The following is a 27,457-nucleotide window of genomic DNA, read 5'->3' as shown; positions in this document are numbered from 1 at the left end:
AACAACAACCGACATTCGTCACTAAGTGGCGGTGACGTCACCACGACCCTTGTGCCAGGCTATGTGCACCTTGAGGCCACACACCCACCCACACACACGGGGAGCGCACGCGCGGCGCACGCACGCGCTCACGGCCGAGCTGATAAGGGGCAGCTACGTAAGGCGCAGTCAGTCTCTGCCGGAGACGGCCGAGGTCTGTGGGTGTTTCTGCGTAAACAGAAATTAACACCATTGCTGACACGGGAGACATCTCCTGCTCACTGCCGCTGCCGACCACTTTCAACCACTTTAAGCCACAAGCACGCCACTTTAAGCCAGAAGCTGTTTCGTGAAGAACACACCTACTCACGCAAGAGAACGCACTTACACACTTACATACCCACCTAGACCCCGCCTCCTGTGATTGCGTGCAAGACGCCTTGAAGAACATTGCAAGAGGACCCTCGAGAGAGAATCTAAAATCGCGGTGTCATTTAACCTGCTCCCTGCGTCACGCAAAAAGGTAAGAAGTCATCGCACCTGATGCCTCTTCGAACACGGGGCGATGCGCTTGGGCCACCGCGGTGGCTATGAGACGTTAACTACCTCGCCTGGTGTGCAAGAGGATCGTGGGTTCGATCCCGACCCCTGACGATGCCTGCTGCTGTTGTGTATGTGGAGTCTGCGTCTCTTTCATCATCATCACGGTGGCTATGAGACGTTAACTACCTCGCCTGGTGTGCAAGATGATCGTGGGTTCGATCCCGACCCCTGACGATGCCTGCTGCTGTTGTGTATGTGGAGTCTGCGTCTCTTTCATCATCATCACGGTGGCTATGAGACGTTAACTACCTCGCCTGGTGTGCAAGAGGATCGTGGGTTCGATCCCGACCCCTGACGATGCCTGCTGCTGTTGTGTATGTGGAGTCTGCGTCTCTTTCATCATCATCACGGTGGCTATGAGACGTTAACTACCTCGCCTGGTGTGCAAGATGATCGTGGGTTCGATCCCGACCCCTGACGATGCCTGCTGCTGTTGTGTATGTGGAGTCTGCGTCTCTTTCATCATCATCACGGTGGCTATGAGATGTTAACTACCTTGCCTGATGTGCAAGACGTCGTGGGTTCGATCCCGAACCCTGACGATGCCTGCTGCTGTTGTGTATGTGGAGTCTGCGTCTCTCTCATCATCATCATCACATTGGCTCGGAGATGTTAACTACTTCGCCTGGTATAAAGGAGGTCGTGGGTTCGATCCTGACCCTGACAACGCCTGCTGCTGTATATTTGGAGTTTGCGTGTCTCTCTTTCCGTCTCCCTGTGGTCGCGTGGATTTTTCTCCGGGTCCACCGAGTTTTCCCTCCATATTTAGAATCACCACGCGTTTAGGGCATTTGTGCTGCTGCGATAAATGTCCACATGATGATAAGCCAAGATCGCTTATTTAAAAAAGCTACATAGCTCAGTGGGCCTTACCTGGTAAAATAAAATAAAAATAGTTACTTTATAGATATCCGCATTAAAACTTGGGGGGGTACAGTAACCCCCACCTCTTCCAATACCTGTTCATAGTATTTGGTTACAATAATATAGGATCGTTACGGATAGCCATACTCTTAGTTGTAGTGCCTTACGCGGATTATCCATACTCCACGCGGGCACAGCAGCGTTTAGGGAAGAGTAGGCCAAGCACTCCCGAGAGGAACCCGTTGGTGGAGTGCTTTCCGCCACCAGCAGTGGAGTGAGCAAGTCGTTTCAGGGCTGCGCCTTAACCTCCTTGCCGACATTGACGTCGCCTTCCAAAGGCTCCGCAAGTCTCCCAGAAAGAGAAAAAAAACATCTCAAATCGACGTAGCGCATCCCGTACGCAATACTCCAACAATGATCATCTCGAGTTAAAGCTGCTTCCGTGACTGCAGCAGGGATTCATCTTCTTGGGTCTTTCGGTAAAGTCACGTAGAAGGGAAACAATAAAATAATAAAAATAAAACATAATAAAATAATTCTCACGACTCTGTCTTATCGACAGACCTGTTCTCACCTGAGGACAGCTGCTTGCGTTGTGGCCGAAACATCGTGAGAATTATTTTATTATGTTTTATTTTTATTATTTTATTATTGCCATTATACGCGACTTTACCGAAAGAACCAAGAAGGTTAAAAATTAGTGTTTTAATATTTGTGTTTTTTTTATTTAGGGCCCCGCTTATAACATCACACGCTACAGGCCCCGCACTCGCTATCACAGTGTTCGCTGGGCTGTTGAGAAGTTGGTGCGTTCTCCATCGGAGGGGGTCTTCTCTAAGTGGATTGGTCTGTGCTCTCGTACTCTATGGGCGCACACAAAAACGTCGGTCGCGCACATTGTTTGACCGTAGCCCCGATGTTTTAAATTGTGTCACGTTCTAAACTAATTATTAACATCCTCGCCGGCATCGCCTTGACGCTGCTATGGGGTTTACTGCGCTGCTGCGGGATATGTAACTGTTGGCAGCATGCATATTAAGCATACGGTAACGATTATAATTATATATTATGCATAAATCATACATTGTATAAAACATAAACTAACATGCATGTTAAACATGGGGTAATGTGATGAGTGTATTGATGGGGCAATGTGACCTTGTCACCATGATGGGGTTTCTCGACAGTTACAGAACTGATTTGAGTGATAGAAGTGGCACATGCAGAGTGGGTGAGTGAGTGAGTGAGTGAATGAGTGGGTGAGTGGGTGATGTGGTGTGTGAGTAGGTGAGTGGGTAAGTGAATGAGTGGGTGAGTTAATGATTGGGTAAAAGTGAGTGGGTGAGTAAATGGGTGAGTGAATGATTGGGTAAAAGTGAGTGGGTGAGTGAATGGGTGAGTGGGTGAATGAGTGGGCGAGTGAATGATTGGGTAAGTGAGTGGGTGAGTGAATGGGTGAGTGGGTGAATGAGTGGGCGAGTGAATGATTGGGTAAAAGTGAGTGGGTGAGTGAATGGGTGAGTGGGTGAATTAGTGGGTGAGTGAGTAAATCAGTCGGTGAATTGGTTGTTGTTGTTGTTGTGAGTGTGGTGGTGGTGGTTGTTGAACACAACAACTCAGACCTGGCGACCTTAGTTCGATTCGCGCTCACGGCCAACACCAGTGAAAATGATCTGAACCGGTATTGGGCCTACCTTGGGTCGACTCAGCCTTAAATGAGTACCTGGTTGCGGTAATCATCGCTACTGGGGAGACAAAGGCGGTCGGGCATGGTGTTGCCCACCCATCCCCCTCGTGTACCGTTCCGGCCTTCATATGTGCTCGCTAGCAGCACTTGCCCCTATAGTCTGCTAAAGGCTACACGGGGGATCTTTGTCTTTGTTGAGCACGGCGTGGATGAGATGAAACAGCGTCCGGTGTGGACCCGAGTACTCAACACGGGCGGCAGATGGGGTGAAGTTCGTGCGTGTGTTGAACTTCTTCCGCCCCGTACGTCGCCTGTCCGTGCTCATCAAAGTTCAGGGAAGGGCTGACCATGGCAGTCGAAGCACAGCGATAAAATCGCGACGCGTCAGCATGAACTTGCAATATTAACACGGCCGCCCGCCAGCCAGCAAGCCAGCAAGCCGGCAAGCGTCAAGGTAGCACTCGGCACACGCAAAGTGCTCGCCACAGAATGAACCACAACACCACCAGTGCCGGATGATCACAGTAGCAGCAGTAGCTACAAATGCCCCGGGCCCCGCACTTTCAAGGGCCCCGCGCTAAACGCTTTCAAGCTATCAATTCCGGTTCAGTGATTCCGCACTTGCTCTATTACTATAGTACTATACCGCCTTCGACTTTTATGAACGACTGGGTGTTTAAGGTTAGCGATTTGTCATATTATCTGGCCGTATAGCAAATGAAAAATAAAATTACTATGCAAGTAAAAAATTGTGTTTTAATATTTGTGTTAAAAATAATTAGGGCCCCTTTATAACATATGCTACAGGCCTCGCACTAGCTTAGTCCGGCACTGGACACAGCGCTGCCAATCTCGTCCAGGAGCGTCGTGAACCGGCAGCGTCACGCGACGCTCCGCACGTCACCCTCGTAGCAGCAGCAGCGGCAGCAGCGACGGGGGCTTCTGGCTGCTAAGCCGTCGAACAAAGACGGTGGCGGTCACCGCATCGTCATCATTATCGTCGTCATCATCGTCGTCATCATCATCGTCATCATCAGCGTCATCATCGTCGTCATCATCATCGTCATCATCATCATCGTCGTCGTCGTCGTCGTCATCATCGTCATCATCATCGTCGTCGTCATCGTCATCATCATCGTCGTCATCATCATCGTCGTCATCATCATCGTCGTCATCATCATCGTCGTCATCCTCATCATCGTCGTCGTCGTCGTCGATGATGAGTTTCTGCGGCCGTCTGGAACGCTCTTCCTTCCGACATCAGAAAGCCAACTGGAGCGACTGGCTTCTAAATGATCGTCTGGATGGACAAACTCATTTGTGTAGAAGTGCTTCTCGTGTGTTTAGTTTGTTGTTCTCCCCCCCCCCCCCGGCACCTCCGATAAGCGCGGTTGGCTCGGCAGGGAGCGGCTCTGGTATCTCTCGCTACTGATGTTAGCCGTGGCCTGGACGTCGAATCGGGCGAGTTGCGGTTCGTAGTGCCCCAACCACTGCACCACCGCTCCTACGACCCATTGTAGATTGACCGCAACGCAACGGCGTTTCGCTTGCAGGGGGGGGGGAGAGCGGATTTCGCCCTTAATGACTTCCAAAATGCATTTCCCTATCGCTACCACGACTACACACGCGGTCTATTTATAGCCACAGACGCAATGCATCTTAACGGATTGGAGGCCTCTGTGTTAGCCAAGATCAATGGGACAATTACACGCGCGGTCTATTTATAGCCACAGACGCAATGCATCCTAACGGAGCCTCGACATCTGTGTTAGCCAAGAACAATAGCACAATTACACGCGCGGTCTATTTATAGCCACAGACGCAATGCATCCTAACGGAGCCGAGGCCTCTGTGTTAGCCAAGAACAATAGCACAATTACACGCGCGGTCTATTTATAGCCACAGACGCAATGCATCCTAACGGAGCCGAGGCCTCTGTGTTAGCCAAGAACAATAGCACAATTACACGCGCGGTCTATTTATATCGACAGACAGTGATCACGCGTATTGAAGGAGCCTAATCCTGCCGCGTTAACCAATAATAATCACCCCCCCCGGTGCGATCAAAGGGCTTTGAGACGACAACGTGACAGAAGCGAATGATGGACAACAACATCAGCGGACATCCACGTGTCATCATCGATTATCCCTTCGCAGCAATCGATTAAAACGAGGAGATCCTTCAGGTCGTCATCGCGAAGTTCCTCTCCTACCCCGCCGTCCATTGGAACCCGTCGCGACCTCCTCAAACGTTCCTGCGACGTTCTGATCCGCCTTAGAACTTCGCTCCGTCTCTCCCGGGGGACGGAGGCCCACGGACGACGCGTGACATTCTTTGGCCGCCACTCCGAAAGAACAAAGCTTCAAATCAAAATATTCTGTTGGTTGTCGTTTTGGTTGTTGGTTGTTGTTGCTGGCGATGGTTGTTGTTGTTGTTATTGCTGGTGTAAGCCAATCAGTTTCAAAGACAACGCAGACGTTAAATTTCGATTTAAAGCTTTCGTGACTGCAGGGATTCATCTTCTTGGTTCTTTCGGTAAAGTCACGTAGAAGGGAAATAATAAAATAATAAAAATAAAACAATTAAATTCTCACGATGTTTCGATTGCATATTTGAGCCACATAGCCGAAACGCGTGGTGCCGGTTTCTAAACGTGGAGGGGGAAAACCGGGAGGGCTCTGAGAAAAATCCACGCGACCACGGCGAGAGAGAGACGCAAACTCAAAATATACAGCAGCAGGCGTCATGGTCGGGTTTGAACCCACGGCCTCCTACATACCAGGCGAGGTAGTTAACATCTCCTAGCCACCGTGATGATGATGAGAGATAGAAAGACGCAGACTCAAAATACACAGCAGCAGGCGTCAGGGTCGGTTTCGAACCCACGACCTTCTGTTTTTTTTTCTCCCTCCACATTTTAGAATCAACATCACGCGTTTAGAATTATACAGGTAGGAATAACAGGTTCCACACTGCCCACCGGGGATTATTTGTCTGTCGTGCACGAATTCGCTGTCCAACCAAGTTCCTACCTGCCCACTCCGAAGGAACATGTTTTGGCTGCTGCTACCACTGTCCACGTGATGATGATGATGAGAAGCCACTCCCGTTGAGCTATTATTGTGATAGCCAGATCACTTCTGCAAAAACAAAATAAGCTACATAGCTCGGTGGGACCTAACCTGGTAAAAAATAAAAACATTTCGATTTAAAGCTTTCGTGACTGCATGGAAATAATAAAATAATAAAATGATAAACATAAAACATAATAAAATAATTCTCACGACGTTTCGGCCACAACGCAAGCAGCCGTCCTCAGCTGGAGGGCAGGTCTGTCGAGTAGACAGACCTGCTCTCCACTCGGTCTACTCGACAGACCTGCTCTCCACCCGAGGACGGCTGCTTGCGTTGTAGCCGAAACGTCGTGAGAATTATTTCATTATGTTTTATTTTTATTATTTTATTATTTCCATTCTACGTGACTTTACCGAAAGAACCAAGAAAACAAAAACGTGTTTTTAGTAGTTCGGTTTGAACTGGAACCCGATGGTGGTGGCTTGCCTGCGGCTGTGGCAGGCGAGTTTTGCAGACATGCGCGGCGCTGGCAAGGGCTGGTCGCTGGCGCGTCGCTGGTGGCTGGCCAGCACGGCGCTGCTGGAGAGCCTCGTCACCTCGGGGGCGCTGCTGGGATGGAGCTCCCTGCTGCCCGTCCTCATGGCCGAGGGCGTCTTCTCGGGACTCTGCGCCCAGCCGGACGGTGAGAGAGCGAGAGAGAGAGAGCGAGAGAGAGCGAGCGAGAGAGAGAGCGAGAGAGTGAGCGAGAGGTGGGGCTTTACATAAAGCAGAGTTTAAAAATGTTAATGTAATTTTAAAAAAAAATTACGAAATGATGAACGAAGCAAAGTGCCGAATACACCGAGCATCTTCTTGTTTCCACTGATCGTAAAAAAGAGAGAGAGAGCGAGAGCAGTGCACATCTGTACGCACATTCAACTTCTTCTTTCGAGGCCGTGCGTAAGCCAACCGCGCTGATCGTGGCTTAGCGCAACGAGCTCAGCACAGCAACAAGAAGCAGATCTACAGAAATTCGTTTTTAATCGGTGGAAGCTCACACGGTGATACATATGTCACCTCATCCTGAGCCTGAACCTTACTTTTGGTGTCAACTTCCACGGGATGGGTGACATGGCCCTAGTGGTATGTGCGTTGAATGCATGGACTTCTTTCGCACCGTACGTAGCCAAGCGTGCTCATCGGAGGTGCGAATGTGTATTGGGCATTGGAATCTGGACAACATCGAGGTGGGCGCCGAGGTGGCGAGATGTGAATGACCACCCCGCGTTGGTATGCAAGAGGAGTCGAGTTCATCTACTTGTGGAAGAGGTTCACGATACTAACTAACAATAATACATAGCCCCCGTCCGTTGTTTTAAAGCTACCGTCGCATGCGTGATTAGCGTCGCTCGTTTCAATTGGGAATGGTTTATGTCCTAGTGAAACGTAAAAAAAAAAATCGCAATAAACCGTCGCACCATAAAAAAACAAATCACACGGCACCCGGTGTCTTGACAATTGATATCGCGTTTGCCCTCACACCCCCCCCCCCCTCCCTTGCCCTCTCTGCACGCAGAGGGGCTGAACACCACCGCCGCACCCTCCGATCTGCCGGACAACGTCTCCGGCGTGGTGGCGTTGCGGGAGGCCGGCGGCTACGCGTCGTGCCCCAGGCAGGAGACGCGGCTGCACGTCGCCTTCACCGTGGGCGCCTTCGTGCAGGCAGCCACCGTGCTGCCCCTGGGGGTGCTCATGGACCGCTACGGAGCTCGCCGCCTCCGCCAGATCGGCAGGTACAGCCTCCGCCGGGTAGCCAAGCTCGGCATCCAGTGGGTAGTGAGGTACGGCCTTCGCTGGATAGCCAGGTAGCGCATCCACTTGGCAGCCAGGTAGGCAGGTAAGGCCTCAACCAGGTAGCCAGATGGCCAGGTACGGCACCCGCTGGGTAGCCAGGTAGGTAGGTAGCCAGGGAAGGCCTCCACCGGATCACGGCGGTTGTTGGCGTCACCGTGGCGATATTTGAAACAGAGTCGAGGCCACTCGTTTCCTGCCGTCACCGTCCAAGTTTGGTTTCCGCGTGCAGTGCAGCCGTCGGAGCGAGCAAGTTCAACAAAACCACTTCCCCTCCCCCGGCTGCCCACCGTGTAGGAACTCTCGGGCGCGTGGGGCGAAACGTCGGACACCCCGTGGGAGTTATAGAAGCGAGGTCGGGGCGTGTGTGTGCTGTACGTTGAACTTCTTTCGCACCGTACGTAGCCAAGCGCGATAACGGGAGGTGCGGGGGAAGGACAACAAACTAACACAACAACAAGAAAAGGGCAGTGACTGAATCAGAATATGTATTTAGACCGCAGGAGAAATCCGATGAGCTGTAAAAGCTCTTTTTTCCGCAGATGTCCAGTAGGGGCACGGGGTGACAACAACTAACAGTGCAAAACACACGATCGGAGTGTAGAGTGTAGGGTTGGTAAACGTAGCACAACAAATATGAGTTTCTATTTTTATTTTACCAGCTGAAGCCCACTGAGCTATGAGCTTCTTTTTCAGAAGCGACCTGGCCACAAATGATAGCTCGACGAAGTGGCTTGTCACGTGGACATTGTTTTATTGGCCAAATACTCGAAACGCGTTGTTTTTACACGTAGGGAGGGAGAAAATAGAGGACCCGGATAAAAATCCACGCGACGACAGGGAGAGAGAGGCACGCAGACTCCAAATATACAGCAGCAGGCGTCAGGGTCACGTTCGAACCCACGACCTCCTGCACACCAGGCGAGGTAGTCAACATCTCCTAGCCACCGTGATGATGATGAGAGAGAGACACGCAAACTCCCAATATACAGCAGCAGACGTCAGGATCGGGATCGAACCCACAACCTCCTGTACACCAGGCGAGGTAGCTAACATATCCTAGCCACCGTGATGATGATGAGAGAGAGAGACGCAAACTCAAAATATACAGCAGCAGGCGTCAGGGTCGGGTTTGAACTCACGACCTCCTGCACACCAGGCGAGGTAGTCAACATCTCCTCGCCACCGTCTCTGCGGTGCCCACGACAGCGGCAGTGGATTAACAAAGCAGGCGGTCCCAGTACTTAGTCGTCGCGTAACATAGCCCGTGCAAATTGCTAACGCCTAAATATTTCCCGTTGGCTAGCTACGTGCAGCGCTACAGAAGATCGACGTACACACGCGTACGTCGATATATGATGGAAAGGCGCTAACTTTGGGGACACCTCGAGTGCTTCTGAGTCGGGTTGTGAATCACGAAAGGCTCTCCTCCCGTGGACTGTGCAGCTGTGTTTGTGTGCGCACGTATGTGCATGTTGCTGCAAAAACAAAAAATAGGAGGCATGCTCTGTTGACGAAACATTCCGTTGTCAAGATATTGGTTTTCAAGATATTGGTTGTCGGTAGAGCGGAGGGGGAGGGTTGGGTAGGGAGAAGGCAGGGAGGGTGTAGAGCAGAAATTTAATTGGGAATCTGATTTCCAGTGGATTGGCGGTGGTGGTGTTCAGCCCGGTGCGTAGCGGTGGCACGCAGAGAGGTCAGGGGAGTAGGTGGTGGCGATAACAGCCGCGATTGGGTATCGTTCGGTTCGTTCTGCTAGCGACTGTGCCGAGAGTTGTGTAGGCTCACGGAGGGGTGGCTAGGAGATGTTGACTACCTCGCCTGGTGTGCAGGAGGTCGTGGGTTGAAACCCGACCCTGACGCCTGCTGCTGTATATTTTGAGTTTGCGTCTCTCTCTCTCTCATCATCATCACGGTGGCTAGAAGATGTTGACTACCTCGCCTGGTGTGCAGGAGGTCGTGGGTTCAAACCCGACACTGACGCCTGCTGTATATGTGGAGTTTGCATCTCTCTTTCTCTCTCTCCCCGTGGTCGCGTGGATTTTTCTCAGAGCCCTCCCGGTTTTTCCCGCCCACATTTAGAATCAACGTCACCACGCGTTTAGAGTATTTGGCTGCTACTACACATTCCCACGTGACAAGCCACTTCCTTGTGGCCAGGTCGCTTCTGAAAAAGAGCTGCACAGCATAAACCATCACGCAGACTCCCGTCATCCTCGCAGCGGCTTTTTGCTCGCCATTGGATGAAGGCGGTGGTCACCGCATCGCTTGCTTCTGCGTCCGTCTGGAACGTTCTTCCTCCAGATATTAGGAAGCCACTGCAGCGATGCACTTTTAAAAAATCTAATCTAGATTGATAAACTAATTTCTTTAGAACTGCTTTCTGTGTTTAGTCTGTTGTCGTTCCCACGAAAGAAGTTCAACATGCATGTAAGTGGGCCTTGCCTGGACAAATAACAAGTAGTTTGTTTGTCTGTTTCTCCTCAGCGCTGCGTTCTGCCTCTCCTGCATCTTCTTCTCCTACACGGCGGCCAACCCGGGCAGTGAGTGACGCTCACCGCCCCGATTCACGCAAACTCCTCCATACCTCCCGAAACGCAACAAGTTTGGGATTAAAAAAATATCCCGTTTTAAATTCAAATTTGTTTTTGTCCAGAGGTATTGAATTAGCTGAAGCTGCCTATATGCGTTGCTGTGTTGTTCAAAATAATCGCTTTTCATGCTGGGGGGGCCCGGATTTGGGAAACCGTCTGATCGATAATTCTTCTCCAGTCGGCCAAGTCCCCGCTCGATTATTTTTTCACGAACAAATTCCTTGGTGGCGTCGCCGCCGCCGCCGCTGCTGCCGCTTCTGCGTTGGCAGTGGTGCTCAAGCACAACAAACAACAACAACAACAAACAGAACATCCGCGGGACCTCAGTCCCGGAGATCCGGCTTGGAAGCGGGGCGGAGAGCGGGCTCGCCGCCCCGCCGAGCCTACGCGCTCTGAGCCACGCGGCTCGCTTCCAGAGGCGATTCGGCCAACTCACGACGGACGACGATGTCACGCGACGGCGTTGACTGCACGCGGCGCGCGACGGGCAAGGACCAGCGGGGCGCGCGGTCACGTGCGTGCGTGTGTGCGTGTGTGCGTGCGTGCGTGCGTGTGTGCGTGTGTGCGTGCTTGCGTGCGTGCAGGTCTCTCCACGCTCGTGTTCGTCGCCGTGTCGCTCAACGGATTCGGAGGGATGTGCATCAACGTCTCGGGCCAGATGGTGAGCGGGCGATCGTTGTCGCTGCGTCGCTGCGTCGCGCGCGTCCGCAACCCGTCACGTCGATGGGGCGGGGGGGGATTTGGGAACGCGAGAATCGGCTGACCTGGGGGTCACGGCGCGCCGTCGCTTTGTGAACTCCGCGACGCGATTACCGTCGCCTCGAGCCGCTCTCACGTCCCCGACGGAGTCCTCCGTCCTTTCTCGTATCCGCCGCCTCTAAACTATAAAACTAAAAACTCAACACGCTATTTGGTATTTTACCGAGTAGCTATCGAGTTCTTTTTACAGAAGCGACCTGGCTATCACAAATGATAGCGTGTGTACCTGTGTGTGTGTATCCATATGTGTGTGCGTGTACCCGTGTGTGTACGGGAGTGTAGCGGGTAGCGTGCTGCGCTACGAACCCGGCGACCCGAGGTCGATTCCCTGCTTGCCCCAACAGTCTGTTAAGGCTATACGGGGGATATTTGTATTTTTGTATAACCGTGTGTGTTTGTGTGACCGTGTGTGTGCGTAACCGTGTGTGTGTGTGACTGTGTGTGTGACTGTGTGTGTGTGTGACCGTGTGTGTGTGTAACCGTGTGTGTGTGTTCGTGTGATTGTGTGTGTGTGTGACTGTGTGTGTGTGACCGTGTGTGTGTGACTGTGTGCCCCCTCCCCAGCTTGCTGAAATGTTCCAGACGATATCCAACGTGTTCTCCGCCCTGCTGCTGGGTTCCTTCTGCTCGGCAGCCTTCACCATGACCATCCTCAAGGTGGGTGGCACGCCCTGAGATCTCGTCACGTGGTCGGTGGCACGCCCTGAGATCTCGTCACGTGGTGGGTGGCACGCCCTGAGATCTCGTCACGTGGTCGGTGGCACGCCCTGAGATCTCGTCACGTGGTGGGTGGCACATCGTGAGATCTCGTCACGTGGTGGGTGGCACGCCCTGAGATCTCGTCACGTGGTGGGTGGCACATCGTGAGATCTCGTCACGTGGTGGGTGGCACGCCGGCCATGTCGGCGGCACGTCCGCGCGCTTGTCGCAGAGGTTCGCGGTTCCGATCCCACGGATGTCCCGGTCACTGCGCATGGAAGCATCTACTGTATGTTGAACTTCTTTCGCACCCTACCTAGCCAACCGTGATAATCGGACGTGTGGGGGAAGGACAACAAACTAACACACAAAAAGCAGTTGCAAAGAAATGACTTTGTCAATCTGGACGATGATGATTTAAAAGTGCATAGCTCAGGTGCCTTCCTAATATCGGAAGGAAGAGCTCGTTCCAGACGGCCACAAAAGCGCATCGGAAAGCGCCGCGCGATGCGGCGACCGCCGTCTTTGTCCGATGGCCCGGCCGAAGACGCATTCATTCCAGGAGGGTCGCGCTCCGGAACGTTGGGCCAGTTCCGTTGAGCCTCTCGGCACGTCCGGGGAGAGGAGAGGCAGAGAGGGTGACGAGAGTCGGCCGCGTTGCTCCCGCCGCAGGTGATGTACGAGGCCGGAGTCCCCTTCATCTACATCTGCCTGGGCTGGGCCTTGCTGGCCGTGGTCATCTTCCTCAACGCCATGTTCGGCTGGCCCGAGGAAGCCATGACGGGCCCCGCGCACATGAACCACTCGTGAGTAGACCCGCGTCCATCGTCAACAACAAACAACAACAACAATAACAAACGGCGGCCAGCCAGTGGCCGGCGGTTGCGCTACGCCACGCAAATGGCCTGTAATCCAGCGCTGCGGAGGCAGCGAGGGTTGGTGGATCACCGCGTGAATGTCCCCGTGGTTCATCGAGGTGGAGCCGAACCCCTGGCTTCCCCGTCCAGCGAGCGGACTAATTGCCACCTGTTTCCATTGGTACGGGGATAGAGTGTTTCCCCCTCGCTCGTGTGAGTTTTAAATGTAGCAGGACGCTGCTGACAAAGGCGTGGTGCTGGCCACCCACCCCCTCGTGTGCCGTGCCGGCCTTCATAGGTGCTACTCGCCAACAGCACTTGCCCCTACAGTCTGTTACAGGTTACACGGGGGATCTTTGTCTTTGTTTTGTACCCGTGTGTGCGCGTGCTGCCCCCGCGTGCAGCATCCGGCTGAAGCTGAGTTTCCGCGGCTCGCAGCGCGGCACGCAGGGCAAGGAGTTCTACGCTCAGATGGCCGCCATGGGCTACCGCCTGCGGCCCGACCTGCGCGAGCAGCACTCCCTGCTGCAGCCCGCTGACCGCGCCTCCACCGAGCGTACGTTGCTCGCTCGCGAATGATTGTCGCGTTCACGAAGATATCAAAACCTTTTTTTTTTATTCAGTCAAAGTGATCTCCGGTTTAACAGCCAACACCCCCCCCCCCCCCCCGGAGCCGCTGGTGGAAATTCCTCATTCCTCTGGCAGGGGTGATTCTCTCTAAAGTATTTTCTTTTTCTTTTACCAACTTCCACTGGGCTACGTGGCTCTCTTTCAGAAGCTACATGTTCACGTGCCCAGGCGTTGTGTACATGTAGCTACGAACCCGGCCACCCGAGTTTGATTCCCGCTCACGGCCCCCAACACCGGTGACGATTGTCTAAACCGCTCCTGGGCCTCCCCTACGTCGACTCAGCCTCAAATGAGTACCCGGTGCGGTGTGTGGTAAACATCACCACTGGAGAGACAAAGGCGGCCGGGCGTGGTGCTGGCCACCCACCCCCTCGTGTGCCGTGGCGGCCTTCATGGGCACTGCTACTCGCTAACAGCACTTGCCCCAACAGTCTGTTGTAAGGCTCCACGGGGGATCTTTGTCTTTGTCGTGCGTCCGCAGGCAGCCTGGCGTTCATGAGGAGCATCTTCACCCCCGTGATGCTGTGGAGCATGGTCACGATGGCCGTGACCCAGCTCCACCTGACCTTCTACCTGGGCTCGCTGGGCAGCCTCCTGCCCGGGGGACCCGCGGGTGAGAGAGCCGCGTGACGCCGAGCGTGCCGGGGAGCGGTGGCGCAGCGGTTAGCGCTGCCGCCCTACAAAGTCGGCGGCCCTCCGAGTTCGATTAGCGCTCACGGCCAACATCGGTGACAAATATGTCTCAACCGCGGTTGAGATGAATGAGTTTATTACTTCCGAATAAACTCATTTTTACTGAAATAAAAATGACAATACGTTGCTGGAACGTTGCATTTCGGGGAAAATCCACAAGCAATGTATTCGTGGGACCCAATACACTTTTTATATATTAGGAATTTTAACTCCCCCCCCCCCCTCCCCCTCCCAGAAGCAGAATCTTTATCTAGATCGCAGGAGAAATCCGATGAGCTATGAAGCTCTTTTTCACAGATGTCCTGTAGGGGCGGGTCAGCAAGTTACAAGAAGCAATACAAAAACAAAACCAGCAGGAGTGTTTTCTTGAGGTAGCGAAGTCTGAGAATTTCGAGCCGAGGTGGCTAGGAGATGTTGACTACCTCGCCTGGTGTGCAGGAGGTCGTGGGTTCTACCCTGACGCCTGCTGATGTATATTTGGAGTTTGTGTGTCTCTCTCTCATCGTCATCACGGTGGATAGGAGATGTTTACCACCTCGCCTGGTGTGCAGGAGGTCGTGGGTTCGAGCCCAAACCTAACAATGCCTACTGCTGTATATTTGGAGTTTGCGTGTCTCTCCCCCCGTGATGGTCTTCTGGGTTTTCCCCTCCACATTTAGAATCAACGTCACCCATTTGGAGCATTTAGCTGCTATAAATGTGCACGTGACGATGATGATGATAAGCCCACTTCGTTGAGCTGTCATTAGTGATGGCCAGGTCGCTTCTGAAAGAGAGCTACATAAATCAGTGGGCCTTACTTGGTAAAATAAAAATAGTAGTAGTAAGGTAATCGGTGCTCGCTAACGGCACTTGCCCTGGCAGTCCGTTGAAGGCTATCCTGGTGGCGGTGGGATTTTGTCTTTGTGGTGCGTCGTGGCCGCGCGCAGACACGGAGTTGTACGTGACGGTGTTTGGGCTGCTGCAGCCGCTGTGCCTGCTCGTGTGCCCCCTGCTGGGCCACATGCTCATGCGGGAGACGGCCGCCGCCAGGGCCGACCCGGCCGTCGCTCAAAGGTAGGGTCGGTTCGCCCCAGTGCCACCCCCCCCAGTGTCACCCCCCCCCCCCCCCAGTGTCACCCCCCAGTGTCACCGCCCCGTGCCACCGCCCCAGTGTCACCCCCCAGTGTCAACCCCCGGAGTGTCACCCCCCAGTGTCACCCCCCCCCCAGTGTCACCCCCCAGTGTCACCCCCCCCAGTGTCACCTCCCCCCCCCAGTGTCACCCCCCCCCCCCCCAGTGTCACCCCCCAGTGTCAACCCCCGGAGTGTCACCCCCCAGTGTCACCCCCCCCCCCAGTGTCACCCCCCAGTGTCACCCCCTAGTGTCACCCCCCCCAGTGTCACCTCCCCCCCCAGTGTCACCCCCCCCCCCCCCCAGTGTCACCCCCCCAGTGCCACCGCCCCAGTGTCACCCCCCAGTGTCACCGCCCCGTGCCACCGCCCCAGTGTCACCCCCCAGTGTCACCGCCCCGTGCCACCGCCCCAGTGTCACCCCCCAGTGTCAACCCCCGGAGTGTCACCCCCCAGTGTCACCCCCCCCCCCAGTGTCACCCCCCAGTGTCACCCCCTAGTGTCACCCCCCCCAGTGTCACCTCCCCCCCCCAGTGTCACCCCCCCCCCCCCCCAGTGTCACCCCCCCAGTGCCACCGCCCCAGTGTCACCCCCCAGTGTCACCGCCCCGTGCCACCGCCCCAGTGTCACCCCCCAGTGTCAACCCCCGGAGTGTCACCCCCCAGTGTCACCCCCCCCCCCAGTGTCACCCCCCAGTGTCACCCCCTAGTGTCACCCCCCCCAGTGTCACCTCCCCCCCCCAGTGTCACCCCCCAGTGTCACCCCCCCAGTGTCACCCCCCAGTGTCACCCCCCCAGTGTCACCCCCCAGTATCACCCCCCAGTGCCACCGCCCCAGTGTCACCCCCCCCCCCCAGTGTCACCCCCCAGTGTCACCGCCCCATGCCACCGCCCCAGTGTCACCCCCCAGTGTCAACCCCCCGAGTGTCACCCCCCAGTGTCACCCCCCCCCAGTGTCACCCCCCAGTGTCACCCCCTAGTGTCACCCCCCCCAGTGTCACCTCCCCCCCCCAGTGTCATCCCCCAGTGTCACCCCCCAGTGTCACCCCCCCAGTGTCACCCCCCCAGTGCCACCGCCCCAGTGTCACCCCCCAGTGTCACCCACCAGTGTCACCCCCCAGTGTCACCCCCCCAGTGCCACCCCCCAGTGTCACCCCCCAGTGTCACCCCCCAGTGTCACCCCCCAGTGCCACCCCCCAGTGTCACCCCCCCAGTGTCACCCCCCAGTGTCACCCCCCCAGTGTCACCCCCCCCCAGTGTCACCCCCCCAGTGTCACCCCCCAGTGTCACCCCCCCAGTGTCACCCCCCTCCAGTGTCACCCCCCCAGTGTCACCCCCCAGTGTCACCCCCCCCCAGTGTCACCCCCCAGTGTCACCCCCCCAGTGTCACCCCCCCCCCAGTGCCACCGCCCCAGTGTCACCCCCCAGTGTCACCCACCAGTGTCACCCCCAGTGTCACCCCCCCAGTGCCACCCCCCAGTGTCACCCCCCCAGTGTCACCCCCCAGTGTCACCCCCCAGTGCCACCCCCCAGTGTCACCCCCCCAGTGTCACCCCCCAGTGTCATCCCCCCCCCAGTGTCACCCCCCCCCAGTGTCACCCCCCCAGTGTCACCCCCCAGTGTCACCCCCCCAGTGTCACCCCCCAGTGTCACCCCCCCAGTGTCACCCCCCCCTCCAGTGTCACCCCCCCCCAGTGTCACCCCCCCAGTGTCACCCCCCCAGTGTCACCCTCCAGTGTCACCCCCCCAGTGTCACCCCCCCCAGTGTCACCCCCCCCCAGTGTCACCCCCCAGTGTCACCCCCCCCAGTGTCACCCCCCAGTGTCACCCCCCCAGTGTCAACCCCCAGTGTCACCCCCCCAGTGTCACCCCCCCAGTGTCACCCCCCAGTGTCACCCCCCAGTGTCACCCCCCCAGTGTCACCCCCCCAGTGTCACCCCCCCAGTGTCACCCCCCAGTGTCACCCCCCCAGTGTCACCCCCCAGTGTCACCCCCCAGTGTCACCCCCCCAGTGTCACCCCCCCCAGTGTCACCCCCCAGTGTCACCCCCCCAGTATCACCCCCCAGTGTCACCCCCCCAGTGTCACCCCCCAGTGTCACTCCCCCAGTGTCACCCCCCCCAGTGTCACCCCCCCCAGTGTCACCCCCCCAGTGTCACCCCCCCAGTGTCACCCCCCCAGTGTCACCCCCCAGTGTCACCCCCCCCAGTGTCACCCCCCAGTGTCACCCCCCCAGTGTCACCCCCCCAGTGTCACCCCCCAGTGTCACCCCCCCCAGTGTCACCCCCCAGTGTCACCCCCCAGTGTCACCCCCCCCAGTGTCACCCCCCAGTGTCACCCCCCCAGTGTCACCCCCCCAGTGTCACCCCCCCCAGTGTCACCCCCCAGTGTCACCCCCCCAGTGTCACCCCCCAGTGTCACCCCCCCAGTGTCACCCCCCAGTGTCACCCCCCAGTGTCACCCCCCCCAGTGTCACCCCCCAGTGTCACCCCCCCAGTGTCACCCCCCCAGTGTCACCCCCCCCAGTGTCACCCCCCAGTGTCACCCCCCCAGTGTCACCCCCCAGTGTCACCCCCCCAGTGTCACCCCCCAGTGTCACCCCCCCAGTGTCACCCCCCCCAGTGTCACCCCCCAGTGTCACCCCCCAGTGTCACCCCCCCCAGTGTCACCCCCCAGTGTCACCCCCCCAGTGTCACCCCCCAGTGTCACCCCCCCCAGTGTCACCCCCCAGTGTCACCCCCCCAGTGTCACCCCCCAGTGTCACCCCCCCAGTGTCAACCCCCAGTGTCACCCCCCCAGTGTCACCCCCCCAGTGTCACCCCCCAGTGTCACCCCCCAGTGTCACCCCCCCAGTGTCACCCCCCAGTGTCACCCCCCCAGTGTCACCCCCCAGTGTCACCCCCCAGTGTCACCCCCCAGTGTCACCCCCCCAGTGTCACCCTCCCCAGTGTCACCCCCCAGTGTCACCCCCCCAGTGTCACCCCCCAGTGTCACCCCCCCAGTGTCACCCCCCCAGTGTCACTCCCCCAGTGTCACCCCCCCAGTGTCACCCCCCCCAGTGTCACCCCCCCAGTGTCACCCCCCAGTGTCACCCCCCCAGTGTCACCCCCCAGTGTCACCCCCCCAGTGTCACCTCCCAGTGTCACCCCCCCAGTGTCACCCCCCCAGTGTCACCCCCCAGTGTCACCCCCCCCAGTGTCACCCCCCAGTGTCACCCCCCAGTGTCACCCCCCCCAGTGTCACCCCCCAGTGTCACCTCCCCAGTGTCACCCCCCCAGTGTCACCCCCCCCAGTGTCACCCCCCAGTGTCACCCCCCCAGTGTCACCCCCCAGTGTCACCCCCCCAGTGTCACCCCCCAGTGTCACCCCCCAGTGTCACCCCCCAGTGTCACCCCCCCAGTGTCACCCCCCCAGTGTCACCCCCCCAGTGTCACCCCCCCCAGTGTCACCCCCCAGTGTCACCCCCCCAGTGTCACCCCCCAGTGTCACCCCCCCAGTGTCACCCCCCCAGTGTCACCCCCCCAGTGTCACCCCCCCCCAGTGTCACCCCCCAGTGTCACCCCCCAGTGTCACCCCCCCAGTGTCACCCCCCAGTGTCACCCCCCCAGTGTCACCCCCCAGTGTCACCCCCCCCAGTGTCACCCCCCAGTGTCACCCCCCCAGTGTCACCCCCCAGTGTCACCCCCCCAGTGTCACCCCCCAGTGTCACCCCCCCAGTGTCACCCCCCCAGTGTCACCCCCCCAGTGCCACCGCCCCAGTGTCACCCCCCCCAGTGTCACCCCCCAGTGTCACCCCCCAGTGTCACCCCCCCCAGTGTCACCCCCCAGTGTCACCCCCCCAGTGTCACCCCCAGTGTCACCCCCCCAGTGTCACCCCCCAGTGCCACCCCCCCAGTGTCACCCCCAGTGTCACCCCCCAGTGTCACCCCCCCAGTGTCACCCCCCAGTGTCACCCCCCCAGTGTCACCCCCCAGCGTCACCCCCCCAGTGTCACCCCCCAGTGTCACCCCCCCCAGTGTCACCCCCCAGTGTCACCCCCCAGTGTCACCCCCCCCAGTGTCACCCCCCAGTGTCACCCCCCCAGTGTCACCCCCCCAGTGTCACCCCCCCCAGTGTCACCCCCCAGTGTCACCCCCCCAGTGTCACCCCCCAGTGTCACACCCCCAGTGTCACCCCCCAGTGTCACCCCCCAGTGTCACCCCCCCCAGTGTCACCCCCCAGTGTCACCCCCCCAGTGTCACCCCCCCAGTGTCACCCCCCCCAGTGTCACCCCCCAGTGTCACCCCCCCAGTGTCACCCCCCAGTGTCACCCCCCCAGTGTCACCCCCCAGTGTCACCCCCCCAGTGTCACCCCCCCCAGTGTCACCCCCCAGTGTCACCCCCCAGTGTCACCCCCCCCAGTGTCACCCCCCAGTGTCACCCCCCCAGTGTCACCCCCCAGTGTCACCCCCCCCAGTGTCACCCCCCAGTGTCACCCCCCCAGTGTCACCCCCCAGTGTCACCCCCCCAGTGTCACCCCCCAGTGTCACCCCCCCAGTGTCACCCCCCCAGTGTCACCCCCCCAGTGCCACCGCCCCAGTGTCACCCCCCCCAGTGTCACCCCCCAGTGTCACCCCCCAGTGTCACCCCCCCCAGTGTCACCCCCCAGTGTCACCCCCCCAGTGTCACCCCCAGTGTCACCCCCCCAGTGTCACCCCCCAGTGCCACCCCCCCAGTGTCACCCCCAGTGTCACCCCCCAGTGTCACCCCCCCAGTGTCACCCCCCAGTGTCACCCCCCCAGTGTCACCCCCCAGCGTCACCCCCCAGTGCCACCCCCCCAGTGTCACCCCCAGTGCCACCGCCCCAGTGTCACCCCCCCCAGTGTCACCCCCCCAGTGTCACCCCCCAGTGTCACCCCCCCAGTGTCACCCCCAGCGTCACCCCCCAGTGTCACCCCCCAGTGTCACCCCCCCAGTGCCACCGCCCCATGTCACTGCCCCGTGCCACCACCCCGGCCACGCGGAGAGACCGCTAACGGAGGCGGTAACGGTGTCGTTGCAGTGAGGAGGAGCGGGATCTGTCGAGGAAGATCACCAAGGTGCGCAGAGCGATGTGCGTCTTCTTCACGACCAGCGTGCTGCTGCTGGCGTTCGGCATCACGAGCCTGGTGCCCAACCTTCACCTGCAGGTCTCACCCACACCTTGCCTCACGGCAACGCCTGCCCGGCAGCATGGGCACAACGCGAATGATAGCAAAGATATTCACGACGTTCGTACAATGCCACCGTGGATCGATTTACGACGCATCTTTCCGACACGAATCCGGACGGGTTTTCGATGAGACTTGGCATCACGATTGTGTCGTTCTCAAGTGTCCTCGTGGATTCGCGAGGCCTCGCCCGCCACCGTGACCGCGTCCTCTCCCGTGGGTTTCAGATCGCCACGTTCATCCTGCACACCGTGGACCGCGCGGCCGTGGCCATGGCGTGCAACGAGCTCTACACGGCGGTGTAAGTCGCACGCCGGATGGGGGGGTGGGGGTGTTTGGGGGGGGGGTCGGGGGGGCCCCCCCTTCTCGCCGCCGGAGTCTTTGGCGCCAAGACGCCACCGCCGCTCGCCCGCTCAGGGGAACCCCGCGGTTATGGAACGTGACGGGCGTAAAAATATAGATGATAATTGTTTTTTTACCCTTTTATCTGGCAACAAAACTGACACCTTTTTTTTACGAGGAGTCATGTTTGCATTGACCACAATACCTGCAGTCGTAATGCAAACAAAAAACACAACTCTGATCATGTATGCACTGTCCTTGAAGTTGATCGGTCCACACCCGAGACAGCTTTCTTTAGAGCCTAGTCTCACATGGTGTTGGACCAGATGACGCCAAAAGGCGCTCTAAGGAAAGCTGTCTCGGGTGTGGACCAATCAACTTCAAAGACAGTGCATACATTATCAGAGTTGTGTTTTTTGTTTGCATTATGGCTGCAGGTATTGTGGTCTATGCAAACATGACTCCTTGTAAAAAAAAGGTGTCAGTTTTGTTGCCAGATAAAAGGGTAAAAAACCAATTATCATATTTTTCGACTGGCAAATGAGGTTCCAATGCTGTAAAAATATAGATGTTTATATATTTTCTTTTCTATAGGTGTTTATGTGAATGTTGTAGATAGATAAGTAAATAACGAGCCCACGCTGGGGGGGGCGGGAGGTCGCGCGAAAGCCTTTGAGGGTGGGGGGAAGGATACAGGCTGTGGCATGGATACCGTGCAGGAACATTTGAGAAAGTGCGTCAGGGGGCGGGGGGTGGAAGGACGTCTGTACGTTTGTACGTACAGGATGTCGAACTTTTTTCGCACCGTACGTTAGCCAACCGTGCTCATCGGAGGTGTGGGGGGGGGCGTTTGTGACGACAGAACGCATTTATACTCAACAGGAGACGATTTGCGTTGGCTGGAAGTGTGGATACATGTCTTCTGTGCGTGTGTGTGTGGGGGTACATGCCTTCTGTGTGTGTGTGTGTGGGTACATGCCTTCTGTGTGTGTGTGTGTGGGTACATGCCTTCTGTGTGTGTGTGTGTGGGTACATGTCTTCTGTGTGTGTGTGTGTGGGTACATGTCTTCTGTGCGTGTGTGTGGGTACATGCCTTCTGTGTGTGTGTGTGTGGGTACATGCCTTCTGTGTGTGTGTGTGTGGGTACATGCCTTCTGTGTGTGTGTGTGGGTACATGCCTTCTGTGTGTGTGTGTGTGGGTACATGCCTTCTGTGTGTGTGTGTGGGTACAGGCCTTCTGTGTGTGTGTGTGGGTACATGTCTTCTGTGTGTGTGTGTGTGGGTACATGCCTTCTGTGTGTGTGTGTGGGTACATGTCTTCTGTGTGTGTGTGTGTGGGTACATGCCTTCTGTGTGTGTGTGGGTACATGCCTTCTGTGTGTGTGTGTGGGTACATGTCTTCTGTGCGTGTGTGTGGGTACATGTCTTCTGTGTGTGTGTGTGGGTACATGTCTTCTGTGTGTGTGTGTGGGTACAGGCCTTCTGTGTGTGTGTGTGGGTACATGCCTTCTGTGTGTGTGTGTGGGTACATGTCTTCTGTGCGTGTGTGTGGGTACATGTCTTCTGTGTGTGTGTGGGTACATGTCTTCTGTGTGTGTGTGTGTGGGTACAGGCCTTCTGTGTGTGTGTGTGGGTACATGCCTTCTGTGTGTGTGTGTGGGTACATGTCTTCTGTGCGTGTGTGTGTGGGTACATGTCTTCTGTGTGTGTGTGTGGGTACATGCCTTCTGTGTGTGTGTGTGTGGGTACAGGCCTTCTGTGTGTGTGTGTGGGTACATGCCTTCTGTGTGTGTGTGTGGGTACATGTCTTCTGTGTGTGTGTGTGGGTACAGGCCTTCTGTGTGTGTGTGTGGGTACATGTCTTCTGTGTGTGTGTGTGTGGGTACATGCCTTCTGTGTGTGTGTGTGGGTACATGCCTTCTGTGTGTGTGTGTGGGTACATGCCTTCTGTGTGTGTGTGTGTACATGCCTTCTGTGTGTGTGTGTGTGGGTACATGCCTTCTGTGTGTGTGTGTGTGGGTACATGCCTTCTGTGTGTGTGTGTGGGTACATGCCTTCTGTGTGTGTGTGTGGGTACATGCCTTCTGTGTGTGTGTGTGTACATGCCTTCTGTGTGTGTGTGTGTGTGGGTACAGGCCTTCTGTGTGTGTGTGTGGGTACATGTCTTCTCTGTGTGTGTGTGTGTGGGTACATGCCTTCTGTGTGTGTGTGTGGGTACATGCCTTCTGTGTGTGTGTGTGTGGGTACATGCCTTCTGTGTGTGTGTGTGTGGGTACAAGCCTTCTGTGTGTGTGTGTGTGGGTACATGCCTTCTCTGTGTGTGTACATGCCTTCTGTGTGCGGGTAGATGCCTTCTCTGTGTGTGTGTACATGCCTTGTGTGTGTGTACATGCCTTCTGTGTGTGTGTACATGCCTTCTCTCTCTCTGTGTGCAGGTTCCCCGAGTCGCACTTTGGGTACCTGAACGGAGTGCAGTTCCTTACCAGTGCGCTGATGACGCTGCTGCAACACCCACTGCACCTCGTCCTGGTGGACAACACTCTGGAGGACAGCGCCCTCTGGGTACGTGCACGTGTCTGTGTGTGTGTATCTGTGTGTGTGTGTATCTGTGTGTGTGTGGTATCTATGTGTGCGTGTGTGTATCTGTGTGTGTGTGTATCTGTGTGTGTGTATCTGTGTGTGCGTGGTATCTATGCGGAGCGGTAGTGTAGCGGTTAGAGCGCTGCGCTACGAACCAAGCGGTCCGAGTTCAATACGCGCTCACGGCCAACACCAGTGACGATTACCTGAACCGGTCATGGACCTCCCCTGGGTCGACTCAACCTAAAATTTGTGCCTCGTGCAGTGTGTAAACATCGCCACTGGGGAGACAAAGGCGGCCCGGCGTGGTGCTGGCCACCCACCCCCTCATGCGCAGTGCCGGCCTTCGCAGGTGCTGCTCGCTAACGGCACTTGCCCCAACAGTCGGTCAAGGCTACAGGGGGGATCTTTGTCTTTGCAACAGGTGAACGGCCTTCTGCTGGCGGTCTCGGTGCTGAGCCTCGGCCTGCCCTTCCACCTCTTCTTTTACCAACGGCGGCTGGCGAAGGAGCTCGGAGAAAATTCGGCCGTTTGCAGTCAGCCGACCTTGCCGGAAGAGGCCCATTCAACCAAGTAGAGGTTTGGGGGGGAGAGAAAGCCCCAGGGGGTGGCGGTGAGGGATGGACAAGGCGACAGGTTGACACGTCCTGAAATGAATTGGGAGGGAGGCATGGCCCGAATTTTGGAGCAATATTTTTTATTTCTCTTAGCCGCGAGAGCTGCGTGTGATGATGAACCTGAATTCTGAAGTTAATGTCCGCCGGGATACGCAATGGTCTGCGCGGCTCCGGCAAACAGATGGTGAGTGATCCCCATAATATATTGAGTCCTTGATATTGCGATCGGGTTAAAATTAGTGCTGCGTTTCCGAGTATTATTACACTGATTATCGGTTCGACTTTTAAACGAATCGATTGACATCAAGGTAGTCGTGGGGAAAAAAGTTTAAATAATTAAAACTCTGCACGCCACATATGCCGCTGGATGGGAGATGATGGGCGGAGATCGGTGATGCTATTGGCATTATATGCACGTGTGTTGAACTTCTTTCGCACCATACGTAGCCAACCGTGCTAATCGGAGGTGCTGCGGAAGGACATACAACAAAACACAAAAAGCGGTTCTAAAGAAATGGGTTTTCAATGTATATTTAAAATTGTATAGCTCTAGTGGCTTCTTCCTAATATCGGAAGGAAGAGCGCTCCAGACGGCCGCAGAAGCGCATCTGAAAGCGGCGCGATGCGGTGAACTCCGTCTTTGTTTGATGGCCGAGCCAACAGCCGCCGCCGCTGCTGCTGTGAAAATGAGCGGAGTGTCGCGTGAACCCGCGCCATGCTGGGCTTGGCTGTTTCCTGCCTATATGCTTCACGCGGAGTATCTGCCCACAGTATGTTGGGGACATGCTGCGGTTCACACGGAGCAAACTTGCATGCATAGGATTTGTCCCAGAAATGAAAAAAAAATTCTTAAGGTTTTTTCAAACCTACAAACGCAGGGCTTCCTCAAGGTGTTGAACACTCAGGAATGTGGGTCAAACTAACACATTTTTATTATTTGCCGCTTTTTGAAATTTATTTTGGAACCTTTTGGTTTTAAAAGAAGTGCGGTAAGAACGGCGAATAACTGTTTTCTAAGGAATCAGGGTTTGATTCCTCCAAGGAATCAGGGTTTGATTCCTCATGGTATATTTTCCGTGGTCCCCCAAATCCCCAGATCCACGTCCACCCCCCACCTCCCCGAACAGCGATGGAGGAATGGACAAGTATTTTTCAGTGCTCAGCCCTGGACTGATCGAAGGGTGAGCTCTAAACTCTGCGTATATTGATGGGTGGCTCCCACGAGATTTTCCATCTCGATGTTTTCTCTGCACTCTCACCGACACTTTGAAATGTCCAAACATCGATGGAGACAAAATCTAAGGCCGATTTTATTTCGTGGTGAAAAGGTAGTCCGCCGACCGTGGCTGAAAACAAACGACAAACTCGGCTGTTGCCTGCCAAACAATCTGCGAGAACGCGAATCGAGTCCCGGTCTGTAATATCTCAGCCTCGCCAGTAAAACCCACAGCCCCCCACCTTAGCAAGCAGCGCAGTGTTTCCGCAATCGGGGTGGCCTACACGTCCTGGCGAGACCTGGAGAGTGGATTATAATCCACGATTGTGGAACCCCTCTCAAGTTTGGTCATGGCCCACACCGAATGGTGGGGCGGGGGCCTCATCCATTGAGTGGATTAGCTCAAGGGCTGTACGCCAGCGTCGCTACCTGCCCTAGTATTTTTTCCAGGATGCTCTCTTATTGGGGTAGCGTTCCTGGGAAATATGTAAGTCTTCCGTGGGCATTTATAGAGATATTATTTTTCCCCTGAAATGTCCGGGTTTTGTGTCAGTTGCGTAACAATAAACCACTGGAGATGATGCGTTTATGGGCAGTTCTCCCCTCGTCTGGTTTCGTGAGATATTCTTGGGGCGCCACGGTGGCTAGGCGATGTTATCTCCCTCGCCTGGTATACAGGAGGTCGTGGGTTCGATTCCGACCATGATACCAGCTGCTGTATATTTTGAGTTTGCGTTTTCTCCCCGTGGTCGTGTGTAATTTTCTCCGGGTCCTCCGGTTTTTCCCTCGACGTTTATAATCAACGTCACGCGTTTAGTGTATTCGGCTGCTGCTATAAATTTCCACGCGACAGTGACGTAGATGATAAACCCACTTCGTTGAGCTGTCAGTTGTGATTGCCAGGTCGCTTCTGAAAAATAGCTACATAACTCAGTGGGGTCTTACCTGGTAAAAAAAAAAACATAGTTTAATAGTTTAGATTATTACTCTTCTTCTTTTCCATGATAGGACTCGGGTTTTCATGCAAGACGAGTTCTATTGTATCCGGTGTGTTTTACAGGCAGATCTGAAATCTGTCAAACACCATTCTGCCGATAACCTAGGGTTTTGGGTTAGATCACGTAAATATAAATGTGTCGTTAAACCCAACACCACCCGAAACAGCCAATTAGTGAGGTTTGTCACGGAAACAAAACATGCCAATTTGTTACTAATGCAGCACACGATCTAACCCAAAACCTCTTATGGATAATATTGGTAGCGAAATCCTCCTGCGTGTTAAACCCATTCTGCCTCTTGCTTTTGTAGCAATGGAACTCTCACACGGGCTGCTGTGATATGTTTAGTTTTTGTTAATATTTTAGTTTCTTATTAGAGTTCAACAGGAGCCCGGTACTGAGCACAAACTGCGACGCGAGTGGGGGGGGGGTGGGTGTACAATAAACTCAGCGGACCTCAGTTCCGAACTCTGTGCCCCTGGGTTTAAAGCAGGATGGGAGAGTGAGCTCGCCACCCGGGCCGCTGTGATTTAAACTTGTCGCTCCTCATTCCGCATGCACAATTGTTGTAGCCGCTTATGCGCGCGTCGTCTTAGAAGTTATTATCCTTTTGCTGTACAGTCTGTGTTTTGTCGTCAGGTGTTGAACTATGGCTCATTGCTATGTAAAGATGTGTTAAACCATCATTTTATCGTAGTAAAATTGTCAAAACCGATTTGGAATTGATTTTTTTGGTGATGCTGCTGCGTTGGTGGTGGTGCACATTGATGGTGGTGCGCGGTGGCGGTGGCGCACGGTGGTGACGGTGCACATTGGCGGTGGTGCACGGTGGCGGTGGTACACGGTGGCGGTGGTACACATTGACGCTGGTGTGCGGTGGCGCACGGTGGTGCACATATCACGGTGGTGCACAATGGAAGTCTCTGCCCCCTCTCTCGCATATCCTCAGTAGGCACGTTTTACTCCCAGTGTTTCACGACTGCTTCTACCATGCGGCTCGACCCGCTCACGCAGCTCGAAATCTTCACGCTCCACCCATGACCGCGAGTCCCAAAGACGGCGGGCGCAGCGGCACCCAAATTCGCAAACACACTCACTCCCACCTCCTCCTCCGCTCGCTGAACACCGTGCGAC

General features: G+C 55.9%; 1 protein-coding gene across 1 annotated transcript; it reads left to right on the top strand.

Annotated features, from left to right (window-relative positions):
• LOC144731076 (large neutral amino acids transporter small subunit 4-like) lies at positions 1-27,038 on the top strand. The gene is made up of 14 exons (XM_078612081.1): positions 1-502; positions 6,711-6,891; positions 7,765-7,981; positions 10,527-10,582; positions 11,218-11,294; positions 11,957-12,049; positions 12,764-12,897; positions 13,353-13,504; positions 14,060-14,191; positions 15,201-15,327; positions 20,423-20,549; positions 20,798-20,871; positions 23,348-23,474; positions 23,917-27,038. The coding sequence occupies exons 2-14, from the start codon at positions 6,726-6,728 to the stop codon at positions 24,067-24,069; spliced, it is 1,635 nt and encodes a 544-aa protein (XP_078468207.1). The 5' UTR covers positions 1-502; positions 6,711-6,725; the 3' UTR covers positions 24,070-27,038.
• The last annotated feature ends 419 nt before the right edge of the window (positions 27,039-27,457 follow it).

Source organism: Lampetra planeri, chromosome 37, assembly GCF_965212315.1.
Source record: "Lampetra planeri chromosome 37, kcLamPlan1.2.h2, whole genome shotgun sequence".
Classification (NCBI taxonomy): Eukaryota; Metazoa; Chordata; class Hyperoartia; order Petromyzontiformes; family Petromyzontidae; genus Lampetra; species Lampetra planeri.
The sequence above is the reverse complement of the archived record's forward strand: the minus strand, read 5'-3'. Positions and strand labels throughout refer to the sequence as shown.

Excerpts from the sequence above, each read along its gene's own strand:
- LOC144731076 (XM_078612081.1), top strand. The coding sequence starts at position 6,726 with ATGCGCGGCGCTGGCAAGGGCTGGTCGCTGGCGCGTCGCTGGTGGCTG. Across the intron at positions 6,892-7,764 it reads ACTCTGCGCCCAGCCGGACG|AGGGGCTGAACACCACCGCC; the intron begins GTGAGAGAGCGA and ends CTCTGCACGCAG. Across the intron at positions 11,295-11,956 it reads TCAACGTCTCGGGCCAGATG|CTTGCTGAAATGTTCCAGAC; the intron begins GTGAGCGGGCGA and ends CCCCCTCCCCAG.